Consider the following 23,444-nt stretch of genomic DNA (forward strand, 5'->3'; position numbering starts at 1 on the left):
AAGCTCTCTTAAGCCCTCCTCTTCTTATGACACCATGGGTGGAGCTTGGGCTGCCTTCATCTTCTCTTGAGAGTGGGTTTTATGCATGCCTGCTAGATAAATATAGCTCTTGCTGGTGTGGGCTAGATTTGGCAGTTCGCAGAAGAAACTTCATGGTTGGGGATAAAAGCATGGTTTGGACAGAGCGGAGGCCAATTTTCTGGAGGTTTGAAATAAATCCCTGTGTTTGTTCTTTACTCTTGCTACAGGCCTTCCACATCCTTTTGCCATCACAGTGTTTGAAGATAGCCTATACTGGACGGATTGGCACACCAAGAGCATAAACAGCGCAAACAAATTTACTGGCAAAAATCAGGAGATCATCCGCAACAAGCTTCATTTCCCCATGGATATCCACACGTTGCACCCTCAACGCCAACCAGCAGGTAACTGCAAAGGGACCTATGAGGATTACCATCCACTGTCTGAACACAACATACTTACATTGCTATGCCACTAATGCATTGCATTGTTAAGCCACCGGGGGGGGGGAGGGAAGGCATACAGACCCCATGTTGTTAAAGGAATCACTTCCAGAATCTGACCCGTTCAAATTATTTTCATTTTTAAAAGCAAACAAAAACGCAAATGTTTCTAGCCCCCATGATATTGAAAATGCTGGAAGCAAGGGTTTGAAACAAGGACGAAAAAGAATCATGATTTCAGATATTTGGGTATAGCAACTTCAGGGATCTAGCTGGCCTCGAGGACTCAAGTGATAGTGAGGGATGCTACTGGTCTGGTGTTGATGGCTTGGAAATCACCATGCCAAACCTAATAATATGTAAAGAGAATATGCACAGTGGTTCCAGTTCTCTTGCTTGTGATGCATCTCTAGTGTGACACTCAGTATGGAGCCTAAACATTGCCTTTTTGGATCAGACTCAAAGTCCATGTGCAGCAAAATCCCATGCTTGTCTGCTTTTAGAAGTCCGTTCTGCTGTGTTCTATGGGGCTTATTCCCAAGTGTGTGAGCGTAGGATGGTAGCCGTAGTCAGCAATGGCTCCCAGATGCCCCAGGAGGCTTGTAAACATAGTACAATGGCATCCATCTGTTATGTGTATAGTATTGTTGAGGCTTGCAGTCTGAGTGCTATTTCTGGACATGGATCTTCAGGGATACTTTCACATGATGATTCATCTCCCTCTGCTGGCTGCAGGGCAATTGCTGCAGGGCAACAGTGAAGTGCAACTGCAGTATAATAAATATTAATATTATCATAGACTTTGACTAATGTTACTGTATGTATGTATTTGTTTCCAGTTAATTAATTTTTATTATGTTTGGAATGAAAAACGTAATTAACTTTAGGGATGTGCACAAAATGGATTTTGTGTTCTGTTTCAAGCTCAAAATGAAATGCAGATGGCCAAAAGTGTTTTGTCAAAACATTGGCTGACCCTGGCTGTTTCGATGGAACAAACCCAAAACCTTTGAATGTTTTGGCCATAGGGAACAATGGGGAAACTCGAAACACCCCCTTGTTCCCCATGGGTAGCTCCTAAAGACACCAAAGTGGGTTGGGTGGTAGGGCAGGATGGGTGCTACCTACCACCCATAGGATCCTATGGGGGTTTTGTGGAAAGGTTAGCCATTTGTTAAAAACTGCCCGCTTGCCCATTTCCTTTGTGGATTGGGTGGTAGGTAGCACCCATCATGCCCTACCACCCAACCCACATTGGTGTCCCTGGGAGCTACCCATGGGGAACAAGGAGTTGTATAGAGTTTCCCCATTGTTCCCTATGGCTGGAATAAGCTGCACTCACAGAGTGCACAAACAAGTTTTGCACGGCAATTCGCAAAGGAGGTTGCAAGCCAGTCAGAAGCCAGTGTCAGAAGAAAAGCAGGCCTCTAAAATGGTGCTTGAAACCATTTGATCAAAACGTGGTTGTTCTGCTCCAAGCTGGAAACTGGCCTTCTATTTACAGGGAGTTCTTTTTCGAGCTCAAAACAGTCAAAATGGCCCGTTTTGAACAGAAACATTTTGTACTTCCTTAATTAACATTAATGTCAATGTTAATGACAAACCTCATTCATATTTCACTATTGCAATAGAACTGCAGGGAAAAAATTGTTTAAAAATTACCAATATCTTGCAATAAAATTCAAAATATCTGATATATGAGCAATAAAATACAAAACATCTAGTATATCAGCTAGACAGAAATTTTGACTTTACAAAATGGAGATTGATTTGAATTTTTTTAAAAATACCCAACCTTACTCAACCATGTCCTTTTAAAGCAGAATAAAAACTTAATCTTTAGGAGGACCATTGGCAGAAGTTTGCATAACAGGCATCTGTGTATGTGTGCACACACAAATTTAGGCAGATCAAAGCAGCCATTCCAAAGGAGGGTTGTTTGATTTTGAGTGAGTTGGTTTTTTGTTCTTTGTAGCTCTGGCTCATCCCCATGCTCCCAATAATGCCTTTGTCCTCTTTACTAGTTTCCTTATATGTGGTTGTTTTTGGCTATTTGAGCAGGTATAAATCGTTGTGGAACTAATAATGGGGACTGCACTCATCTCTGCCTACCGAACAACAAGGGTTACACCTGTGCCTGCCCCACAGGCTTTCGGAATACCAGCAGCCATACCTGTGCCAAGAGTAAGTGCGATAGAGAAGTGCTCCTTGACCACATTGATTCAAGTCAATGTACCTTAGGAGATACTATGGGATCATAGTCTAGGGCAGGGGTGGGCTAACTATTGGCCTTGCAGCTGTTGTTGAACAACTCCTCCCATCTTTCCCAGCCACAATAAATTGTATTTGGGGATGCTGGAAGTTGTGTTCCAAATACAGCTGGAGGGCCATGTTTGCCCACCCCTGGTCTAGGACAAGGAAGAAGCCATAAGGAAAGAACAAAAGACGGGTATAGGTAGGGTTGGGGAGTATGGGTGGTTGGTTTTGGTTTGGTTTTGGGTTTGGTTTGGTTTGTTTGAAGCACACTCTTCTAGCAAGGTATAAAGTTGAAGGGAACACAGCTCATATATTTTGTTGAGGATTTGTACTGCTCTTAAAGGATTCGTTAAATAAAGTGATGCATGGGGCAAAAAAAATCCCCAATGTCATCTATATACTAATGAAATCTGAACTGGTTCGAATGATCCAGGAACAGGATCTGGCCTCATGGCGTACAGCTCAATGAAAACAGCATGCAGTGGTGTCTTTTTTTCTTCCTTTAAAGGTCTAATTCCATTCTCGGGATTACGTTGTTAGGAACAGGACTGAAGATAAAATAGCCAGTATTGTTAATATCTTTATATAGGTCAGTGAGGCATCCATATCTGGAAAGGGGATATCCTAGAGCTAGAAAAGGTGGGAGAAAGGGTATCCAAGATTATCAAAAAGTTGGAGCACTGTTCCTATGAGGAGAGGTTAACGTGTTTGAGGCTGTTTGGATGAAAGACCTGAATTTCTTGTTAAATTGAAAGGTGGGGCACACATATCTTTAAATAAATACATCCATAAAAATACGACTGATGGGGTGAACATGATAGATGCTTATAAAATTATGGAGCGGGAGAGAGGGGGGGAGGTTTTATTTCTCTAGAACTGAGGGATTATATTTCAACTCTGGATTACACAATGTCGTAGATCAGGACATACAAAAGCAAATATTATTTCACACGGTGCATAATTATTACGAGGCGTCTCCTGCCACAAAGTGCAAGGGTGGCTGCTAGCTTGGGCAGCTTTAGCAGGGGGTTAAAGAAACTTGTGGAGGATCAGTTTAATAAGCTAATTTGCTTAATGAAAACTCCATATCCAGAGGCAGCATACCATGCTAGGGGTCAGACAACATGAGGAGGCTACTAGCTTCGTGTGGGCTTCCCAGAAGCATCTGGCTAGCCACTGTTGGAAACAGAATGCTAGACTAAAGGGACCCTTGATTTAATGCAGTATGACTCTTATGTTCTTATTTCTCATTTTATAGGGGAATTAATATCACAGTTATTCTATCTTTGCTTCTACAATGATAGAGCTGCCAATTTGCTTTGCTCCACTTGGGGAAATAATTTCTAATACTCTGCCCACTATTCCCGCCCCCTTTTTGTAGCATTAGATGCCCACCTCTCTTCTAACCCTGCCCCTTATTAGCTATGCCTGATCTGGACTCCACTATGGGTCAGACCTATAACTCCATATGGAGGGGCATGAATGCAGCAGAGCTTAGACTTAAGATAATTTTCTGTATCTGTTACCATGTTGTTAAACTTAGAGAAATTAAAAGAAGACCTTTCGACCTTTGATCAGGTCTTGACAAGTTCCTGCTTTTTGCCCGAAGGATGGACATCCGTCGTATCAGCTTCGACACAGAAGACCTGTCCGATGATGTCATTCCCTTGGCTGATGTGCGCAGTGCTGTGGCTCTGGACTGGGATGCAAAGGATGACTATGTCTACTGGACAGATGTCGGCACTGATTCCATTAGTCGGGCAAAATGGGATGGAACAGGCCAGGAGGTAATATGTTTTGAAACAGAGAGGCACCAGACTGGCTGTGAACTAGTAAGATCAAACTTTTTCTGTCTGCATCCAGCTTAAGAGATTTAGATGTCAAAGTATTTGACCTGGGCCTGTTTTTGTTTATGTCCATTTTGGTTAATTGTAAATACCGAAGACTAAACTTACTTTAATTCTTTCTGTTCAAATACAAATGAGCACACTCTTCTCAGTCTTCATTGGTAGTTTACACTGTGGTCCAGATGCCCTCATTTGATTGTTTGAATGCCTAGCTTGCCTGTTCTTTCTGTCCAGAAGCACTCAAGGTAGCATACAACATGTCCGTTTCCAATACAACCATACAAGCTAATCAGAAATAAATAATTTAAAAATCATATTTCCAAACAGGGCTCTCTTTCTGCAACCTCCTATATGTCTGTCCACAATTACTTATTGATTGAGCCAGATGATAGCTGCCAGAAATCAGCTTATCCTATAATCTGTCTCTTAGATACTGCAGTATCTACCACTCTCCCTAAGTTTTTTTATTCTTCTTGTGTTTGTTTCTTGCTAGGTTGTGGCAGATTCCAGTCTGGAAAGCCCAGCGGGTCTGGCTATTGATTGGGTCACCAACAAGTTGTACTGGACTGATGCAGGTATTGAAGCTCTCTTCTGTACAAGAGATAATCAAAAAGCTCAATCATCTTTGGAGTATTGCACCAAATTCTAATTCTATCCCAAAGAGGCATATTTGGAAGTATGAATAATATTCTCATATCCACACAGGGCTGGTTCAGATGTAACATGGAGCCACAGTTGGGTCCCATGTGACATTTCCAAGGCTCAGGAGCGCATGTCTCCCCCACCACACACACATTCCATGCCATGCTCACACAATTTACTTGCAATTTAGATTAGAAAAAAACCCCAAGATCTGTCATGATGTCTGAACCAACCAATCTCGATTTATTCCAACCTACTAACTTAAAATAAACCAAAATCTGTTAATTTACTTCAGACCTTGGGTATAGATCTTGATTTATTTCAAGTAAGTAGGTTAGAATAAACTCAGATTGGTCAGTTTGGATGTCACCACCAAGGCTGGTGTATTCAAACCTAAATTGGACATGGATGATTGTGTGGGCAAGGTGGTTCATGTTGCCAAGCCTAGGAGATGTTGCACGGGACCAGACAATTGTAGTTTGTAGTCCAACAACAGCTGCAGGGCCACAGTTTGAGACCCCTAAACGACAATTTAAACAGTAGGAGATATTAGCTTGCACCTTAATGCTATACAGATTTACTTGGAAGTAAGAACTGGTTTGTACAACCAGCAGAAGCCCATGGTAAAGCTTTTTCTGTATTGTACCATTTCAAGCCACAGGTTGAGTATTACCTGTCTGAATGTTGCCCCATGGAAAAGTTTGATTAATACAAATAGGTGTTATATAAATAGTATAAAGCAACAAATATACCTACTGTGTATTTTGTTTTACAAAATATACCTACAGTATTTTGCAAAAAATACTGTGTTTTTTACAAGTAAGTAAAAATTAAAATCTCTGTAATTTCTGATTATATCTGGTGTTTCAATAATAAATATCAGGGTTCTAGTTTTCTACAAAGATCTTATTTTGTTACATCCTTATCTTCCTTCTCTGCAGTGAATAATGTGGGTTAGCTTTATCATACATAGAGTTTTCTATATAACTGAATTCCGTAAGTGTGCTATAATTTAATAGATTTTTTGTTTTATTCAACTATATTTAAGATTGTGGAAAAACTCATTTTAACAATTTTGAATGTTTACAGATTATGACATTGGCTTTGGCTGGAGCTTTGCACAGGCTAATAAACAGTTAGTTAGGGAGTCACACTTAAGGTTGATGGGAGCTGCCATTGGCTCCTGGGCCTTGCAGTGAAGAACACTGGCCTAGTTGATTAACAATTTGTATGTATGATAAGTGGGTTAGGAAACATAGGAAACTGCCATATACTGAGTCAGACCATTGGTCTATCTAGCTCAGTATTGTCTTCACAGACTGGCAGCGGCTTCTCCAAGGTTGCAGGCAGGAATCTCTTTCAGCCCTATCTTGGAGAAGCCAGGGAGGGAACTTGAAACATTCTGCTCTTCCCAGAGCAGCAGCTCCATCCCTTGAGGGGAATATCTTACAGTGCTCACATGTGGTCTCCCATTCAAATGCAACCATGGGGGACCCTGCTTAGCTAGGGGGACAAGTCATGCTTGCTACCACAAGTCCAGCTCTCCTCTCCTTTCTAGAGGATAGCTCTCAGGGCTGTTGAACGTATCAACTTGTTCACTGTCCCTGTTGGCCTTCTGCTCTATTTTGTGGGGAGAGAAGAGTGGAATGGGAATTGAATTTCTATATAGATCAAATAAATAAAATATGGATTTTTCTCTTTTGGAATCTCTCTCTCTCTCTGTGGTTCTGGAGGCTCGTGATCTTGCTGTCTCTCCTCCTCTAATCTCTGCAGGAACAGACCGGATAGAGGTGTCCAACACAGATGGGACTATGCGGACTGTGCTGATATGGGAGAATCTAGACAGACCCAGAGATATTGTGGTGGATCCTGTTGGAGGGTGAGAACCTCTTTTTCCTAGAGATTTCATAGCGGCCGTGTCTCTGTGACATTGTACTTTGGTTTTTCATGCCCATGCCCATGCCCTTTCTTGAGAGGCCTACTTTGCAATTCCTGAAAAGTCTGAAATAGAGGGCCTGGATGCAGATCCTGCTGGGCTCCATAGAACAGAAGGACTTGGAAGTCCAGCTACCCTATAATAAGGATCCACATCCTTAACAGACCAGCTCATGTAACATAGATCTATTAATGCTTGATATTTTATCTCTGGCTTATCATCATTTGATATCTCTTATGGCCACTGCTTGAAAGGCAACTTGCTTTGTTTGTAGTTTTAAACAAGCAGGGTCAGAAAATTCCTACCTGCTTCTTGCATAGATACTGGCAAACTGAAGTGAAATGTGTAAACTGTTCATGCCAAATGCTCCTTGACTTTGGGATGTGCTCCCTGCTGGAGTGAAAGCCTCACCACCTCTGGCAGCTCTTTTAAAAGTGTTGAAAATGCACCTTTTCAACCACATCTTTGGTTAGGTTTTAAGCAGTTTTTAAACTATTTGATTTGTTTAGTTGTGTTGAATGTTTAATTTGTATAACTTTAAGTAGTTTTAATAGTTATGGAAACCACCATGAGACATTGGTTTTTGGCAGTACACAAATGTGCTAAATAAACAAATTTCTGTTCCTTCATGTTTGTGGGGAGTGAAAGTCTTGTGGAAACAGACAACTGTGGAATGAGGAGCCACCCTCTTGCCCTCCTTCTGGCGCTTTCTTTGTTGTGACCATACTGGAGTCTTAGACATAGATTCTGGTCCAGTGTAGCAACTAGGACAATGGATTTGGAAGGCCAATTTGTTTGGGGGGGTTGATGGTGAAAAGGTGCTGAGATTAGGAAGAGAAAAATCACACACTGTTTTCTGAACTTTCATGCAGGTTCATGTACTGGACTGACTGGGGGGTTAGCCCCAAGATTGAGCGTGCAGGGATGGATGCTTCTAGTCGCTTGGTGATCATCTCTTCCAACCTGACCTGGCCCAATGGATTGGCCATTGACTATGAGTCTCAGCGCCTGTACTGGGCAGATGCTGGCATGAAGACAATTGAGTATGCTGGCCTGGATGGCAGTGATAGGAGGGTAAGAAAGCTCTGTTGAGCAGAAGGCTTCTGGGGAAAGGGGTAATACGAAGGAGAGGCATACAGTTTCTTGGGGATAAAATGTAATCTGTCACTTAATCCAATGCAGTGTGCTTCTCTTCTCCAGAAGAACTTGCCTTCTATGTTTAGAGAGACAAAGGAACTTATTTCTGAGTGAAGAGTGTGAACAGTGAGCAGTATGAGGGGAGGTAGGCTGCATTGCTGGAACCATTGCAGCCTGTACATGTTGTGAATAGTCCTTTTGCTGCCTGCTACCAGGCCAGCTCTGTGCTCTTGCTTCTTAAAGCTTATTTGTTTCTGGCAGTTTGTTGCTGGGACACAACTCTCATAATGGCCTGTGGACCTTCCTTTTGGAACTGACAGGTATTAATTGGAAGCAATCTGCCTCATCCCTTTGGGCTTACTCTTTATGGAGCTCAGATCTACTGGACTGACTGGCAGGCAAAGAGCATTCAGAGTGCTGACAAAAGGACAGGGCAGGGCCGTGAAACACTGCAGGACAACCTGGAGAACCTCATGGACATCCACGTCTTTCATCGGCACAGACCTTCAGGTACAGAGGATTACATGTCAAGATGAGAGGGCATGCAGCCCCTTGCTTCTAAGCATAGCCTATATGTAGAGAGCCTGCCCAGGCTTGCTTCCTCATACTGTATTTTCATCCTTCCTAGAAGAAATCAAATCTAAAACACATATGAATAAATCCTTAGTGACCAAGTACTCCCCTTCCCAGTTCATGAACTTTGGCATTTTAGACAGTGTTGTCATATCCTGACCCCTTGAGCTACTATTATACAGGAGAACCTCGTTACTCGCTGGGGTTCTGCTCCTCACCTTCTACCGTGAATAACAAGGCATTAGGGCAGGCCTGCTCAACTTCGGCCCTCCTGCAGATGTTGGCCTACAATTCCCATAATTCCTGGCTATTGGCTGCTGTGGCTGAGAATTATGGGAGTTGTAGTCCAAAAACAGCTGGGGGGTCTAAATTGAGCAGGCCTGCATTAGGGCTATGAGAAAAGGGGGGTTAGGTTCCAGGGTGGCGGTAAAAAAAAATTAAAGCCCCAAATGGCCCAGAAGCTACTGTGGTGTGATCCGCGGGTGTGATCCCTCGTGCCCAGGAATGCCCCCCCCCCAAGGACATATTCCCCTGAAAAAACACATAAAACCATGGGGGAAAGTCATTCTTCTTTCCAGAAATGAGCCACAAATGGCTCCTTCTGGGCTACTCCAGACAAAATGGTGGCCGGAAGTGATTTCTGTGGTCACTTCTGGCCCTCTAGGAACTTCAGATACATGAGTTTTAACCTATTAATACCCTCAGATACCAGAAACGGGTGTCTGTTAGATACCCCTCAGATAAACAGAACTTCAAATAGTGGTGCCATTAATAATGAGGTTATTCTCTACTGATCTTGGTTTGTGATGCATTGTTTTTGTTCCATCCGCTTCCTCTTTCAGTACACACAGCATGCAAAGTTAATAACGGTGGATGCAGTCATCTTTGCCTCCTGGCCCCGCTCCCCAAAGGTTACAGTTGTACTTGTCCCACTGGCATTAATCTACAATCAGATGGCAAGACTTGCTTACCAGGTAGGTATATAGTTACCGGTCGTTCCAGGATGGGGCTATAGCTCAGTGGTCAAGTGCCTGCTTTGCATGCAGAAAGTCTCATGTTCAGTCCTCCATCAGTCCTCTAGCATCTCCAGGTAAGACTTCTGCTTGAAACCTTGGAGAGCTGCTGCCAGTCAGTATAGACAGTACTGAGCTAGATGGATCAGTGGTCTGACTTGATCTAAGGCAGCCTTCTATGTTCATTGTCCTATATGTCCCTAGATAAATTGGGTCTCCAACACCATGTCCTGCTCCTGATAGGTTTCCCGGTATAAAGCCATCAAGGAAATGTTATTTCCAAATTACAGGCATGGGAAATGTAAGAATTATGTTTTATTTCCTGTGTGAAAACATCCTTGGAGTCAGGCATGTCTTTATGATGCTGCATCAAAATGATCCAAAATGAATGGTAACAGCAACAGTGACAATAATTGTATTTATTAAGGCTCCCTTCCTTACTGTTTTTAGATGGCATTTGAAAGCATGTTTGTTCCTAAGGCATTTTATGATTGACTGTTAGGAGTACGCTGTTTATTTTATTGTGCTGTTTTCTGCTCTGTATCCTTAGTGTGTTTAATTTTTACATTGTTTAAAATTGTTGTTTATAATATGTTTCTTTTAATGTGAACCACTTTGGAAAATTAGTTTGAAAGATAGAATATAAGTAGCTTAAATAAGCAAATAAAATACCTAACTAAAAAGGTATTGTATAGCACTGGCAAGCTTGAAATCAATCTTACTCACATTCTGTGATCAGAATAAACTGTACACATCTATTTTTTGATTTGACTTGATTTCTGTACCGCCCTTCCAAAAGTGGCTCAGGACAGTTTACATTAGCATGTACACATGTAGTATACCTGTATACATTTTGTCATAATTGTGCTTCAGCATTTGGAATTTATGATAAGAATGACAAAAGGCAGTATGGCAATGGGAAAGGCATTAGGATTTGGGATGGATAGCCAATAGGGCAAAGGAGAGCAAATAACCATAGTCATGGGTAGAGATCTCTACAAAGCAATAAAGCACCATCCACTGGTAAGTGGAAGTCCTGTCTGTCCAAAGTCATCCTCTCCTTTTTTTGTCATTGCTAGATTTTGGCCCACATATACCCAGATTATTTATCTGAAATCCTGAAGGCTTGAAATGTGTGTGACTTTAAAAAGAAAGCTGTGCTTTTAGCACTGTAACTGTTGCTCATAACCTGTCGTCCCTTGTCCCCTATGGCCATGCAGTTACAGCCTATAATAGATCACTCCATGACATTCTTCACTGGGATATGTGTGTGTTCATGTGCGAGAGAGAGAGAGAGAATTGCATTTGAAAATATCGTCTTTGTCACTCTGAAGTTTTTGTTGCCTCTTGAATCACTCAGAGATGGCATTTATGAAATTGTGCACCCGAGAGTGCTAACTGAAACTACATTGCACATCCCTAATATTATCTTGTCTCCAACTCTGCAGGAATGACAAGCTTTTTGATCTTTGCTAGAAGGGCAGACATTCGCCTGGTTTCACTTGACATCCCATATTTTGCTGATGTAGTTGTTTCTATCAATGTTACCATGAAAAACACCATTGCCATTGGAGTGGATCCTCAGGAAGGTCTGAAACTTTTGTAGCTTTGCCATTTTATACACCGATTGCTTCAGAGTTACTATTGATAGTTAGTGAAGGAATAGGCACTGCTGGTTGATTTTTAAGAGAGTAGGTTGCAGATTTTTGTGTTCTTCATTAAGACATCTTCAGTACATGTTACGATTCCTGTTGACTGATGCAGGTGGCTGAATCGCAGCTGTAGTTTCACTGACCTCCCCTTGTATTTGTGAGAGATATTGCTATAGATTCTGCAGGGGCGTAGCCAGCCCGCCGGCGGCCGTGGCAGGCGCCCCCGCTAGCCCCGTCCCCCACGTCTGATGTCAGATGCAGGGACCAGCCACGCCCCTGCGTCTGACATCAGACGCGGGGGTGTGGTCTGGCCGGACGGAGCCTGGAGGCTCCGTTCGGCCGAGAGAGACTCAGTTGATCTTTAACTGCCGAAGGGGGCGCATGGCCCCTTCGGCAGTTAAACGAAGGCTGGCGCTGCTTTCGCAGCACAGCCCAGGAGCAGCTCTTCCCTGCAGGGAAGAACCACTCCTGGTTGAGCGCTGCGAAGGCAGCACCAGTCTTTTAGCTCCTGAGGGGGCTGCGCGGCCCCTTCAGGAGCTACTTAGGCTGGCAGTGCGTTCGCAGCTCTCAACCAGGAGCGGCTCTTCCCTGCCTTTGCAGGGAAGAGCCGCTCCTGGCTGGTGCTGCGAACACAGTGCCAGCCTTTGTTTAGCTCCCGAAGGGGCCGCACGGCCCCTGCTCAGGAGCTAAACTAGCCTCCCTGCGTCTGACGTCAGACTCGGGGGGGCATGTCGGGGCCACTCTCGCAGCCCCTGATTGGTCAGCGGCCCGGGTTCTTTGAACCCGTTGGCCAGATGGTGGCTCCGCCCTTGAGATTCTGGTATTCTAACAGTGTTCTGTTTTGTTAAATGGGGACTGAGAAGCTTTTAGTTTTAGCTAAAACCTAGAAATGTCCTAAAACAAATGCCTATGCTCTTATTTTAGATGTGCCAATAGATAATTTTTCAAGCAATTTCAAGGTAGTTATATTACAGCTTCAACCCTGATGAAGAGCACATTGCTCACAATGTCCAGAGTATTCAGTTTTGGACAATAAATGTTTCATAGCACCCAGGCCTATTGCGTTGCTTCAGTAAATCCCATGTGCTGCAGTGATACATAATGTTGCCATCTCTTTTTACTGGGTTTAATGGCAGGCTGACGCACAGAAATGTAGCTTTTCCTACCTCTAACCAACTTACTAAAGAAGACTTCTGCTTGTGGTGGGCCCAGTTTCAGCAGACATGGAATGCATATTTTGAAAGCTTTTCTCTGTGCCATAGTAAGAAGAGAAAGAATTCTCACTTTGGATAGCAGATTTCAGTGTCTTCTGTACTAGATTAGTACTTTTACTAGCTGTCTTGGTTCCACAGAAAGGGAAAATACAGGAAGTGAATTCATGAAACTTCATAAAACCAGAAAGGGTATTCTCCCGTTTCTATGATGCTAGATTCTACCAGATTTCAAAGATGCATTGCACTGCTGACTACTGAAGTAATCTTATGTATTTGTGATTTAACATGGGACTTTTATCTAAGAAGCTGTTGCTAATGTTCTTCTATTTCCTCATTAGGAAAGATTTATTGGTCAGACAGTACGTTGCGGAAGATCAGCAGGGCAGCCCTGGATGGCTCACAGTACGAAGATATCATTACTACAGGTAATAAATGCCTTGCCAGAAGGCATTCCGACTCCAAGCTGCTTTTTAGTAGTGTTATTGGTATAATTGCCTTTGAGTTTACTAATGGACTTCTTAGAACTAAGGCTGTGAGGAATGTCTGGTGTGCCTGTGGTTACTTTTCACTTGGAAAGCTTCTAATTTTGAGGGTTGGCAACAGTGATCTTGGTCCAACTGTGCTTTCTTACTAGGGTTACAAACCACGGATGGATTAGCAGTGGACGCTATTGGTCGGAAAGTATACTGGACTGACACAGGAACCAATAGGATTGAAGTTGGTAACCTGGATGGATCAATGAGGAAGGTTTTGGTGTGGGAAAACCTGGATAGCCCAAGAGCAATTGCACTGTATCATGAGATGGGGTGAGTGGTGTCAGTGGAACACCTTGGTCAAGGGAAAAGATTGAGAAGGGCGGGAAGTTGTGGGAACATGTGATCTGCTGGCTTTTCTATTAATAGCTTACTGGCATTTTCCTTTCCCCTCAGGTTTATGTATTGGACAGATTGGGGTGAGAATGCTAAGCTAGAAAGAGCTGGGATGGACGGCTCCAGACGCACAGTGCTTATCAGCAATAACCTGGGATGGCCGAATGGCCTAGCAGTGGATAAGGCTGGATCACAACTACTCTGGGCTGATGCACACACTGAGGTTGGAATTGACATACAGGATGTGGGGTGGTCCTGGGACTGGATTCCAAAATTTTATATCAGAAATAAGTGATGTATGGCTAAAGTCTCTGGGGACCAAGAATGTATTCACACATGTATGTCCATCACTTGATGACTGCAGTATCTTGATGGCGTGTATGTGAGGAACTGTATCACAGATCAAATATAGGGCATTACCTCAGGTATCACATTTCAGTGAATGCTGGCCACTTGTTCAGCTATAATTTAACAAGCCACAAGTCATCGAGAAAATATATTAAGTAGCCACTCCTGGGTTATGGAATGTGCTCCCTATAGATATTTGTGATTTAACATCTTTGCCAGTCTTCAAAAGAGCCCTTGACACATTTTTTCATCCAGGCTCTGAATATTTTAAATTTTTAAATTGCTGTTTTTAATAGTTTGTTTTATTTTTCTTGAGTTTGTTTTTGTGAATCACCTAGAGCTTTTGGAGTCGGAAGGTATATAAAATAAATAAATAAATAATGTATGTGCAAGTCAACCTTGAGAGTATGGTAGCATGGGAGCTTTCTCAGGCTCTTTTTCAGTTTTGGGAAGGTTGTCTTTGGAAAAGGAAATACAAGTTCATTATCTCTCTTTTCCTTTTAGCGCATTGAGGCTGCAGACCTGAATGGTGCAAACCGCCGCACGCTGCTCTCTCCAGTGCAGCACCCTTATGGCCTTGCTTTACTGGATTCCTACATATACTGGACTGACTGGCAAACACGCAGCATACACCGGGCTGACAAGAATACTGGTGCCAATGTCATATTAGTAAGGTCAAATCTGCCTGGTCTGATGGACATCCAGGCAATTGACAGGGAGCGCCCACTTGGTAAATGTCTAGATTTCCTTCAAGCCAGTGCAAACTTCAAAACTTGCCTAGAGAGCCCTTTTAGAAACTTTCACTATGGGGGCTCTTTTGAGAGAAGAGGAAGTTGTTGGGGACTCCATGTTGAAGAAACGGAACTCTTCTCCTCTATGCCCCAAGTCCCACTCGCTGCTGTTGCTAAGATGCTTCCCCACTTTCCAGGCTGACACACAGAAATGTAGCTTTTCCTACCTTTAACCTACTTACTGAAGAAGACTGCTTCTGCTAGTGATGGGCCCAGCTTCAGCAGACACTGAATGCATATTTTGAATGCTTTTTTTCTGTGCCATAGAAAAAAGAGAAAGAATTATCACTTTGGATAGCAAATTAACAGTAATACATAATTATTCTTCAAGGCTTGAGGTTTTTGTTTTTTAAAGTCAGTATACTCATTTGACCTCCTTGCCTTTTCTCAGATCTTGCTTTCATTGCCTTCTTGCTACTTAAGCATTAAAAATTCTACTTATATGTGAACCTGTAAAATACTGGCATGCCTTTAATGAATATGAGCCAGCTTCTTACAGTTCAATATTATCATATTTCTGCTATTATTTTTTTATTTAAGTGCTGGAAGCTACCATATTTACCTGAATCCAAGACTAGTTTTCCAAGTTCTTTGATTTTAGAAATTGTGGGGTCATGATAAATTCAGTGTCCTCTTCCTTTTGCATAAATACAGATATAACCTGGGGGTTGTCTTAAATTCAGAGTTGTCTTCTATTCGAGAAAATACATGTTGTCTTGTGTCCTCATAAGGCTGGGATTTTCCCATAGTTTGGTAATGCATTTCTGCTCCCATTGAGATGTCAAATAACAATGCCAGCTGAAGATCCTCTGCCAGTTACATTGTTGATTGGCCTTTTGGGAGGTCAAGAGTATTCTGATATTCACAGACATATTAAGTCCTGGTGTGGTTTCCTTTCTGAAGACACATCCTTACTCCACGAATTCTTCTAGCTTCTCCTGTGACTCTGCAGAAGGAGTTCAGGTATATTGGATAGGAAGCCCTGATAAAGGTCCATAGATTTATTAGATTATTTTCCTGGGAATTAGGTTTGCATGATGCTGGAAATATTTAATACTGACTACATGAAAACAGTATCTTAGATTAGCCTTTCCTTTCTGCCAAGGTGCTAACAAGTGTGGCAGGAAGAACGGTGGTTGCTCCCATCTCTGCCTACCACACCCTGGAGGTTTCTCCTGTGCTTGCCCTACTGGTATCCAACTGAAGAGAGATGAGCAGACCTGTGATCCTTCTCCTGAAACCTACCTGCTCTTTTCAAGCCGTGGCTCCATCCGGCGTATCTCACTAGATACTAGTGATCATACTGATGTTTATGTCCCTGTCCCAGAGCTGAACAACGTTATCTCTTTAGACTATGACAGTGTAGATGGCAAGATTTACTACACAGATGTTTTCTTGGATGTCATCAGGTAGGCCCCCATGAGTTTCCTGTCTATGTATGTAATGAATTACATCCTTTTACTGCGCTGTTCTTTGTGTTTTGGAGTCTGTGCTATAATGAGATATTCTAGTAGTCAGTTTTTCATTCTCTATTAGAATGAATGAATAATAGAAGAAGTTATGTTGGCAGGTCAGCAGGCCGTTACAGGGGAAGGGCAATCAGAAACTTAATAGCTGTTTCCCCTTCTGGCTACCCTGTCAGCTCTTTGACCTTGGGGAGCAGTGCCAACTACCCACAGAGCCTTGCCTTGCTCCTCTTTAACACCAGGTCAGTCCAAAATAAATCTGAAGTAATCCATGATTTGATCATGGATGAAGGGGCTGACCTGGTGTGTATTACTGAGACTTGGTTAGGGGAGGCTGAGTGGCTGTGGTATATCTCCCTTACCAGAATCCCTGTCAGAGCCTGGAACATCTGATCATATTGAGTGTGTGTACTTATGTTTGGGGACCAGAGATAGATTGGGACTTCTGTTGGTGTACCGATCACCCCGCTGTTAGAGTCCCTAACTGAGCTTGTGGACCGGGTCTCGGATTTGGTGTTGGAGGGCCCCAGGCTTGCGGTGCTGGGGGACTTTAACATCCACTTCGGGACCAGGTTGTCTGGAGCAACTCAGGAGTTCATAGTGGTCACAACAACTATGGGCCTATCCCAAGTGGTCTCCGGGCCGACACATACTGCTGGTCACACGCTTGATCTGGTCTTTCACTCTGATCAGAGTGGTGTTCCATGGGTGGGGACTCCTGTGATCTCCCCATTGTCATGGATGGACCACCATCTGGTTAAGGTTGGACTTACAGTTATGTGCCACCTCTGCAGGGGTGAGGGGCCTATTGCAATGGCCTGTCCAAGAAGGTTATTGGATCCAATAGGATTCCAAGAAGCCTTGGTTGGATTTAATGTTGGCTCAGCCAACAATCCGGTTGATGCCCTGGTGGAAAATTGGAATAGTCAACTTACCAGGGCAGTAGATGTGATCGCTCCTAAGCATCCTCTCCAACCCGCTTCAAAAATGGCTCCTTGGTATAAGGAAGATCTGCAGGAGCTAAAGTGGCAAGGTGGATGACTGGGACGCAAGTGGAAGAAGACTTGACTCGAATCCGACAGATTACGCCATAGAGAGCACTTAAAGATCTATGCTCTGGCTATACGTGCAGCAAAGAAGCGCTTTTTTTCTGCCTATATTGCTTCTACAAACTCACATCCAGCAGAGCTTTTTAGGGTTGTGAGGGGGCTAGTAAGACCCCCTGCTCCCTTGAATCAAAATTTGGATCCATCAGTTGCCTGCTGTGATGCTTTTAATGAGTTTTTCATGGACAAAATCTCTCGTATTTGAGCCGATTTAGACTTCGATTCCACGGTTAGCTCAGTATCAGATGCAGAGGTATCCAGCAACTCCTCTTGTGTGGATAAACTGGATCCGTTTCAGTTTGTGACTCCTGAGGATGTGGACAAGCTGCTTGGAACGGTGCGTCCTACCACCTGCCTAGTTGATCCTTGCCCGACGTGGCTTATACTATCTGGCAGGGAGGTTGTTGTGGAGGACCTGGTGGCAATTACTGATGCCTCTCTGGGGGAGGGTAGGATGCCCCCTTGTTTAAAGGAGGCAATTATTAGACCTATTCTTAAGAAGCTTATCTTGGACCCCTAAGAGTTTAATAACTACAGGTCTGTTTCCAACCTCCCATGGCTGGGCAAGATGATTGAGAAGGTGGTAACCTCCCAGCTCCTGGCGGCCTTGGAAGAAACTGACTATCTAGACCCATTTCAAACTGGTTTTCGGGCGGGCTATGGGGTGGAGACTGCCTTGGTCGGCCTGATGGATGATCTACAATTAGGACTTGACAGAGGAAGTGTGACTCCATTGGTCCTTTTGGATCTCTCAGCTGCTTTCGATACTATCTACCATAGTATCCTTCTGGAATGTCTGAGGGAAGTTGGGTGAAGGAGGCACTACTTTGCAGTGGTTCCGCTCTTATCTCTCAGGCAGATTCCAGATGGTGTTGCTTGGAGACTGTTGCTCTTCAGAACTTGAGCTTTTATATAGGGTCCCTCAGGGCTCCATATTGTCTCCAATGTTTTTTAACATCTACCTGAAACCACTGGGAGAGATCATTTGGGGATTTGGTGCTGGGTGCTGTCAGTACGCTGATGACACCCAAATTTATTTCTCCATGTCAACCTCATCAGGAGAAAGCATATCCTCCCTGAATGCTTGCCTGGAGGCGGTAATGAGCTGGATGAGGGATAACAAACTGAGACTGAATCCAGAGAAGACGGAAGTACTTGTTATGGGGGGTCATTACTCGGGAAACGATATTGACCTGCCTGTTCTAGATGGAGTCACACTTCCTCAGAAGGAACAGGTATGCAGTCTGGGAGTGCTTCTGGATTAATGCCTCTCCCTGGTTTCTCAGGTTGAGGCAGTGGCCAGAAGTGCTTTTTATCAGCTTTGGTTGATGCGCCAGCTGCGTCCATTTCTTGAGATACATGACCTCAGAACAGTAGTACATTTGCTGGTAACCTCCAGACTTGATTACTGCAATGTGCTTTATGTGGGGCTGCCTTTGTACGTAGTCCGGAAACTACAATTAGTACAGAACGCGGCAGCCAGGTTGGTCTCCAGGTCATCTCAAAGAGAACATATTACTCCTATATTACAGGAGTTACACTAGCTGCCAATAGATTTCCAGGCAAAATACAAAGTGCTGGTTATAACCTATAAAGCCCTAAACAGCTTAAGCCCACGGTATTTAAGAGTGTCTTCTTCTGCACGATCCCCATCGTCCACTGCGTTTGTCAGGGGAGGCCCGTCTGTAGCTACCTTCAAGTCATTTGGTGGCCACTCAGGGACGGGCCTTCTCAGTTGTTGTTCCGAGACTTTGGAATTTGCTTCCTGCTGATATAAGACTCTCCCCATCTCTAGCGGTTTTTAAAAGCTCTTTGAAGACTCATATTTTTAACCAGGCCTTTTAGCTTTTGTAATTTTAAATATTGTAAACTGTTTTTGTTTTAAGCAGCTTTTTGGAGTTTTAATTGATTTTAATGTTTTATTTATTTGTATTGTTGTTTTATGAATGTGAACCGCCCGGAGACTTTGGTTTGGGGCAGTATATAAATGCATTAAATAAATAAATAAATAGTAGGGATTTTCTTCTAGGCGAGCAGATCTGAATGGCAGCAACATGGAAACAGTTATTGGCCAAGGGTTGAAGACAACAGATGGCCTGGCAGTGGACTGGGTGGCAAGAAACTTGTACTGGACAGACACAGGGCGCAACACAATTGAAGTTGCAAGACTAGATGGCAGCTGCAGGAAAGTGCTAATTAACAACAGTCTGGATGAGCCCCGAGCCATCGCTGTCTTTCCTAGGAAGGGGTAAGTCAGAGGCCAACTAGGAAGTACAGAAAGGTGTGTAGGGAGGATATAAAAGAATTGCTCTCAAATAAGAGGTCTGCCTTGCAACTGCAGGCTCCACCTCCAGCCAGCTAATTGGCCCATCATCATCAATAGCAGCTTGGCTGTCTAGGTAGGGCTTATTTCAAGCAACTAGTTGTAGCCCTTCTGCCTCTAATCATATCCATAACTAAGCGTGCAGGGTGGTGGGTTGCTAGACCTTGGACAGGAGATTTCGTGTCTGACACTTGAAATTAGTCCTGCCTAGTCAGCTGGTTTGTTGCACTCAAGGATGGGCTTCAGCTGATCCACTAGTTGGAGGAGGCATGTTTTCCAAGAGGAGGTCATGAACTCTCACAGCCAGCAGATCTACTCAGAAGCACTGAGTCTAGCCTGCTGTTTTGCTTGGCAGATGCTTACTCATTAGTAGCTCTGCTGCTAAATGCGAGTGTGAACCACACACCTGCAAAGAACACTAGCAAAACTTTTCTGTCCTCCCTCTCCAAACAGCACACCCTAGTTATATATATATGTATGTATGTGTGTGTGTCTTATTCCACATTTCATTTATTTTCCTTCAGATATCTCTTCTGGACAGACTGGGGGCACATTGCTAAAATTGAGCGTGCAAACTCTGATGGTTCTGAGCGTAAAATATTGATTAACACTGACTTAGGCTGGCCCAATGGATTGACCTTGGATTATGACACTAGGAGGTCAGTTTGACATGGTCAGTGATGTAGCCAGTAATGTTGAGTTGAGGCTTTCCATGCTCCGTATTTGAAAGCCTTTCCTTTGAATCAGGGCACAACACCAATACTTAAGGGGGAAGGGAGGGAGAATAGGTTGGTATAAAGTGGGTGGTTGCATTGGAAGTTGGTTTCAGTTCTATCCTTCTTGTGCTTTTAGGATTTATTGGGTGGATGCTCACCTAGACCGCATAGAGAGTGCCGATCTCAATGGGAAGCTGCGTCAGGTGCTGGTCAGCCAAGTGTCACATCCCTTTGCCTTGACTCAGGTACAGACAAGTTTGGCAAATGCTGCAATATCTCTAGGTAGCAGAGCTTCCAAAGAAATAGTATGCTTTCAAGTTGGTGGTGGTGGTGGAGTTGGTATGTTCCTCTTTCATTCTTGCTTCTTCTATGTTCTGAGGAAGAAGGAAGGGCCTGCTTTGGACTCCTGCGAACAGGTTTCTGTAATATGCCTATGCTTTTTCTTTCTTTCTGAGCAGCAGGACAGGTGGCTGTATTGGACAGACTGGCAAACTAAATCTATCCAGCGAGTGGACAAATATTCTGGTCGTAATAAGGAGACAGTGTTAGCCAATGTTGAAGGGCTTATGGATATCATTGTGGTCTCTCCTCAGAGGCAAACAGGTATATATGCCACAGTAGTTGTATAATTAGAGCACATAAATGATATCTACTTTAAATAGATGCTTCAAAAATGGCAGTCCAAAAAATTCCCTTTACCTTCTTCACATGTGCCTTTCGTGCTCCTCTCTGGTTTCAGGTGAGGAAGTATATGAAAGATACTTGGATAATATTAGGAATCCTCTTGTGAAGTTATCTTGGTGACTTGGATACTGGGGTGAGGGCTTTGTATGGTATGGGCTTACCATAAGGAACAGGAATAAAAGAAATAATTTGAATTGATCCATCATTCTGAAATATTAGTTACTACTAACCCACACTGTTTAACCAACACTCAGGCTAGTAGGCAAAATCTGACATATGCTACAGATGATTCTGTATTTCCCTTGTACCCTTAAGCTATCTACCTTCTCTGAGAAGCTTACAAAGCACCGAGCAAATCTATCCAAATAGTAAAAATACCGTTCCTAGATTCTATCACATAAAAACAAACCCAAAGAGGGACAATTCCGATAAAAGGTCCTGGCTCGCTTGGTCCTTAGTGGCTCCCATTCACTTCTAAGGGACCAAGTATATGGGATGCAGTCTGAGATGCAGCTGAAAAGGGGCACAACCTGCTCATCACTCCAGACACTGAGAAGGGCAGGTTAGCTTCTATCCCAGTGGTGTTCCTGACTGCACTCATTTAAAGGTAAAGTGTGCCCTCGAGTCGATTTCGACTCCAGGCGCCCACAGAGCTCCTTGGTTTTCTTTTACTGCTTCCCATATAAATGAATGGCTGCTATGTGCTCCTGTGTCTGACAAGTGAACTGCTGTAGCTGGGAACAACAGATGTAGTATAGTGAAAACTTGTGCACTGTTCCTAACGCTTGGGCATCCCAACATCCACCAACAGGGTCCCCATGGGAGAAATGCAAAGGTACACTGTGCTGAACTCAGAAAGATTTATCCCCATGTACATTCTGAGGTCCCTGCAGTCTTAAGGTCCCTCCTTAACAGTCTTCCTGTCATAATGACAGGCATGTTACTCCATTTATTAAGGAACAGTACCAGCCATAAGTTTCTGTAAGCATTTGAATTAGTTCCTTCTTGGCTTGGAGAAAGCACAAACTTTAATAGGTTCTGTGATAGAAAACAGAGTGAGGAGGAATTGCATTATAAGGTAAAGTGAATACCCATATCATGGTTCTAGTGTTTCTCCTTAATTGACTCCATCTTGTGGTCTGCACAATAATGTGCTTTCCTTTCCATCCAATAGGAGGCAGGTTTTTCTGGAAAGAAAGATTTCTTGGGAGCTGAACTAGGATCCCATCAATCTGGTTTAACAAAATGTAGGATTCTTTAGCTGTAGACAAAATCTCATGTCAGATTAAGAGAATAAGAGGAAACCCACAAGTGAATAAATGCCTGGGAATATGGGTATCTTTCTTGATATGCATTAAAGATGAAGAAGACTATTAGCAGGAGCCTTTCAAATACAATTAGTTTGTTTATTTTGGTCTGTGTTCCGAGAAGCCATGATGTTCTCTGAGAGCCTACTGGAGATTCCTTAATGGAAAACCAGTATAATAGATATGCTGTTCTGCAAGCCAGTTTGCCTATCACTGCAGATCTGCCCCTGAAAACATATTGGCGTTCTGTAGCAGCTGCATACATTTTCAATGTAACAATAATTTTCCAGTATCAAAAAAGGAATGTTTTTAAAAAGAATCAGAATAACAGCCATAAAATCAGTTAGGGAAAACAAGAGAGTGTAAATGCATGCCTGCTAAATATTGACTTAACTGTCACTACAAGGTGATAAACTGAGCCACAGCACTTTTTAAAAGTTGTACATTAATAGTCATAAGTCTTCAAAAACTGGGTGGATTGTGCCTAGGTGCAGGGGAATGCAGGCATATTGGGTAGCCATTCCCTGGTGCCCTGTGCTCCAGAACCACTCTGCCTGCTCTGTTCATGTTCTACACTTATCTGCAGAGGCCAGCATTGAACTCGGGGCAGTTTCTTCCCAAGATCTGAAACACTAGGTGGCATGGCATGTTTTTCCAAGCCACAAGGAGAAACTTTCAGTGTTTACCTCCATAGACAAATACCCAACTTGGTGACAGCAGGGAGTGTGGCTATAGAGTGCATTGGTTCTGGGGACTGTGGCTAGCCAGTGTGCTCCATTCCCCTGTGCCTCAGTACGTAATGCCCAGTTTTTGAATGCCTGAAGACTCAATATGCAATGTTTTAAGAATGGCATTAAAGAAAACAAATGCTATTCTAGGAATATGGTTTCAGTCTGTCCCATCATTTCCCTCCTCCCCCATGTTAATTCACCTTCTAAAGGTCAACAAAGCATGTGAATTGTAGATATGCCTGTCACAGGTCTTATTTTCTTGGTGCAAGCAGATATCAGAGTCATGCATAGACACTGCCGAACAATAAGCATTTGCACTGCTTGGAATAACTTGTGCAGATTTATGCATTCTGTGGGTCTTTTGTTGAG

At 43.3% G+C, this 23,444-nt stretch overlaps 1 protein-coding gene across 5 annotated transcripts in view; it reads left to right on the plus strand.

The window, feature by feature from the left end:
- Positions 1 to 23,444, plus strand: part of LRP4 (LDL receptor related protein 4) — a 154,183-nt gene that overhangs the window by 117,301 nt on the left and 13,438 nt on the right. For 4 of the 5 annotated variants that reach the window (XM_053277032.1, XM_053277058.1, XM_053277047.1 and 1 more), the window contains 18 exons: positions 249 to 425; positions 2,523 to 2,648; positions 4,299 to 4,507; positions 5,061 to 5,142; positions 6,983 to 7,088; positions 8,018 to 8,219; positions 8,603 to 8,792; positions 9,698 to 9,829; positions 11,317 to 11,457; positions 13,073 to 13,159; positions 13,369 to 13,540; positions 13,664 to 13,826; positions 14,456 to 14,681; positions 15,848 to 16,151; positions 19,344 to 19,562; positions 20,162 to 20,296; positions 20,490 to 20,598; positions 20,812 to 20,956. In XM_053277032.1, coding sequence (XP_053133007.1) covers positions 249 to 425; positions 2,523 to 2,648; positions 4,299 to 4,507; positions 5,061 to 5,142; positions 6,983 to 7,088; positions 8,018 to 8,219; positions 8,603 to 8,792; positions 9,698 to 9,829; positions 11,317 to 11,457; positions 13,073 to 13,159; positions 13,369 to 13,540; positions 13,664 to 13,826; positions 14,456 to 14,681; positions 15,848 to 16,151; positions 19,344 to 19,562; positions 20,162 to 20,296; positions 20,490 to 20,598; positions 20,812 to 20,956 — 2,925 coding nt within the window. The remainder of the gene's footprint in view (positions 1 to 248; positions 426 to 2,522; positions 2,649 to 4,298; positions 4,508 to 5,060; positions 5,143 to 6,982; positions 7,089 to 8,017; positions 8,220 to 8,602; positions 8,793 to 9,697; positions 9,830 to 11,316; positions 11,458 to 13,072; positions 13,160 to 13,368; positions 13,541 to 13,663; positions 13,827 to 14,455; positions 14,682 to 15,847; positions 16,152 to 19,343; positions 19,563 to 20,161; positions 20,297 to 20,489; positions 20,599 to 20,811; positions 20,957 to 23,444) is intronic. The other variant, XM_053277038.1, reaches the window with a different exon arrangement.

Source organism: Hemicordylus capensis, chromosome 1 (assembly GCF_027244095.1).
Source record: "Hemicordylus capensis ecotype Gifberg chromosome 1, rHemCap1.1.pri, whole genome shotgun sequence".
NCBI classification, from domain to species: Eukaryota; Metazoa; Chordata; class Lepidosauria; order Squamata; family Cordylidae; genus Hemicordylus; species Hemicordylus capensis.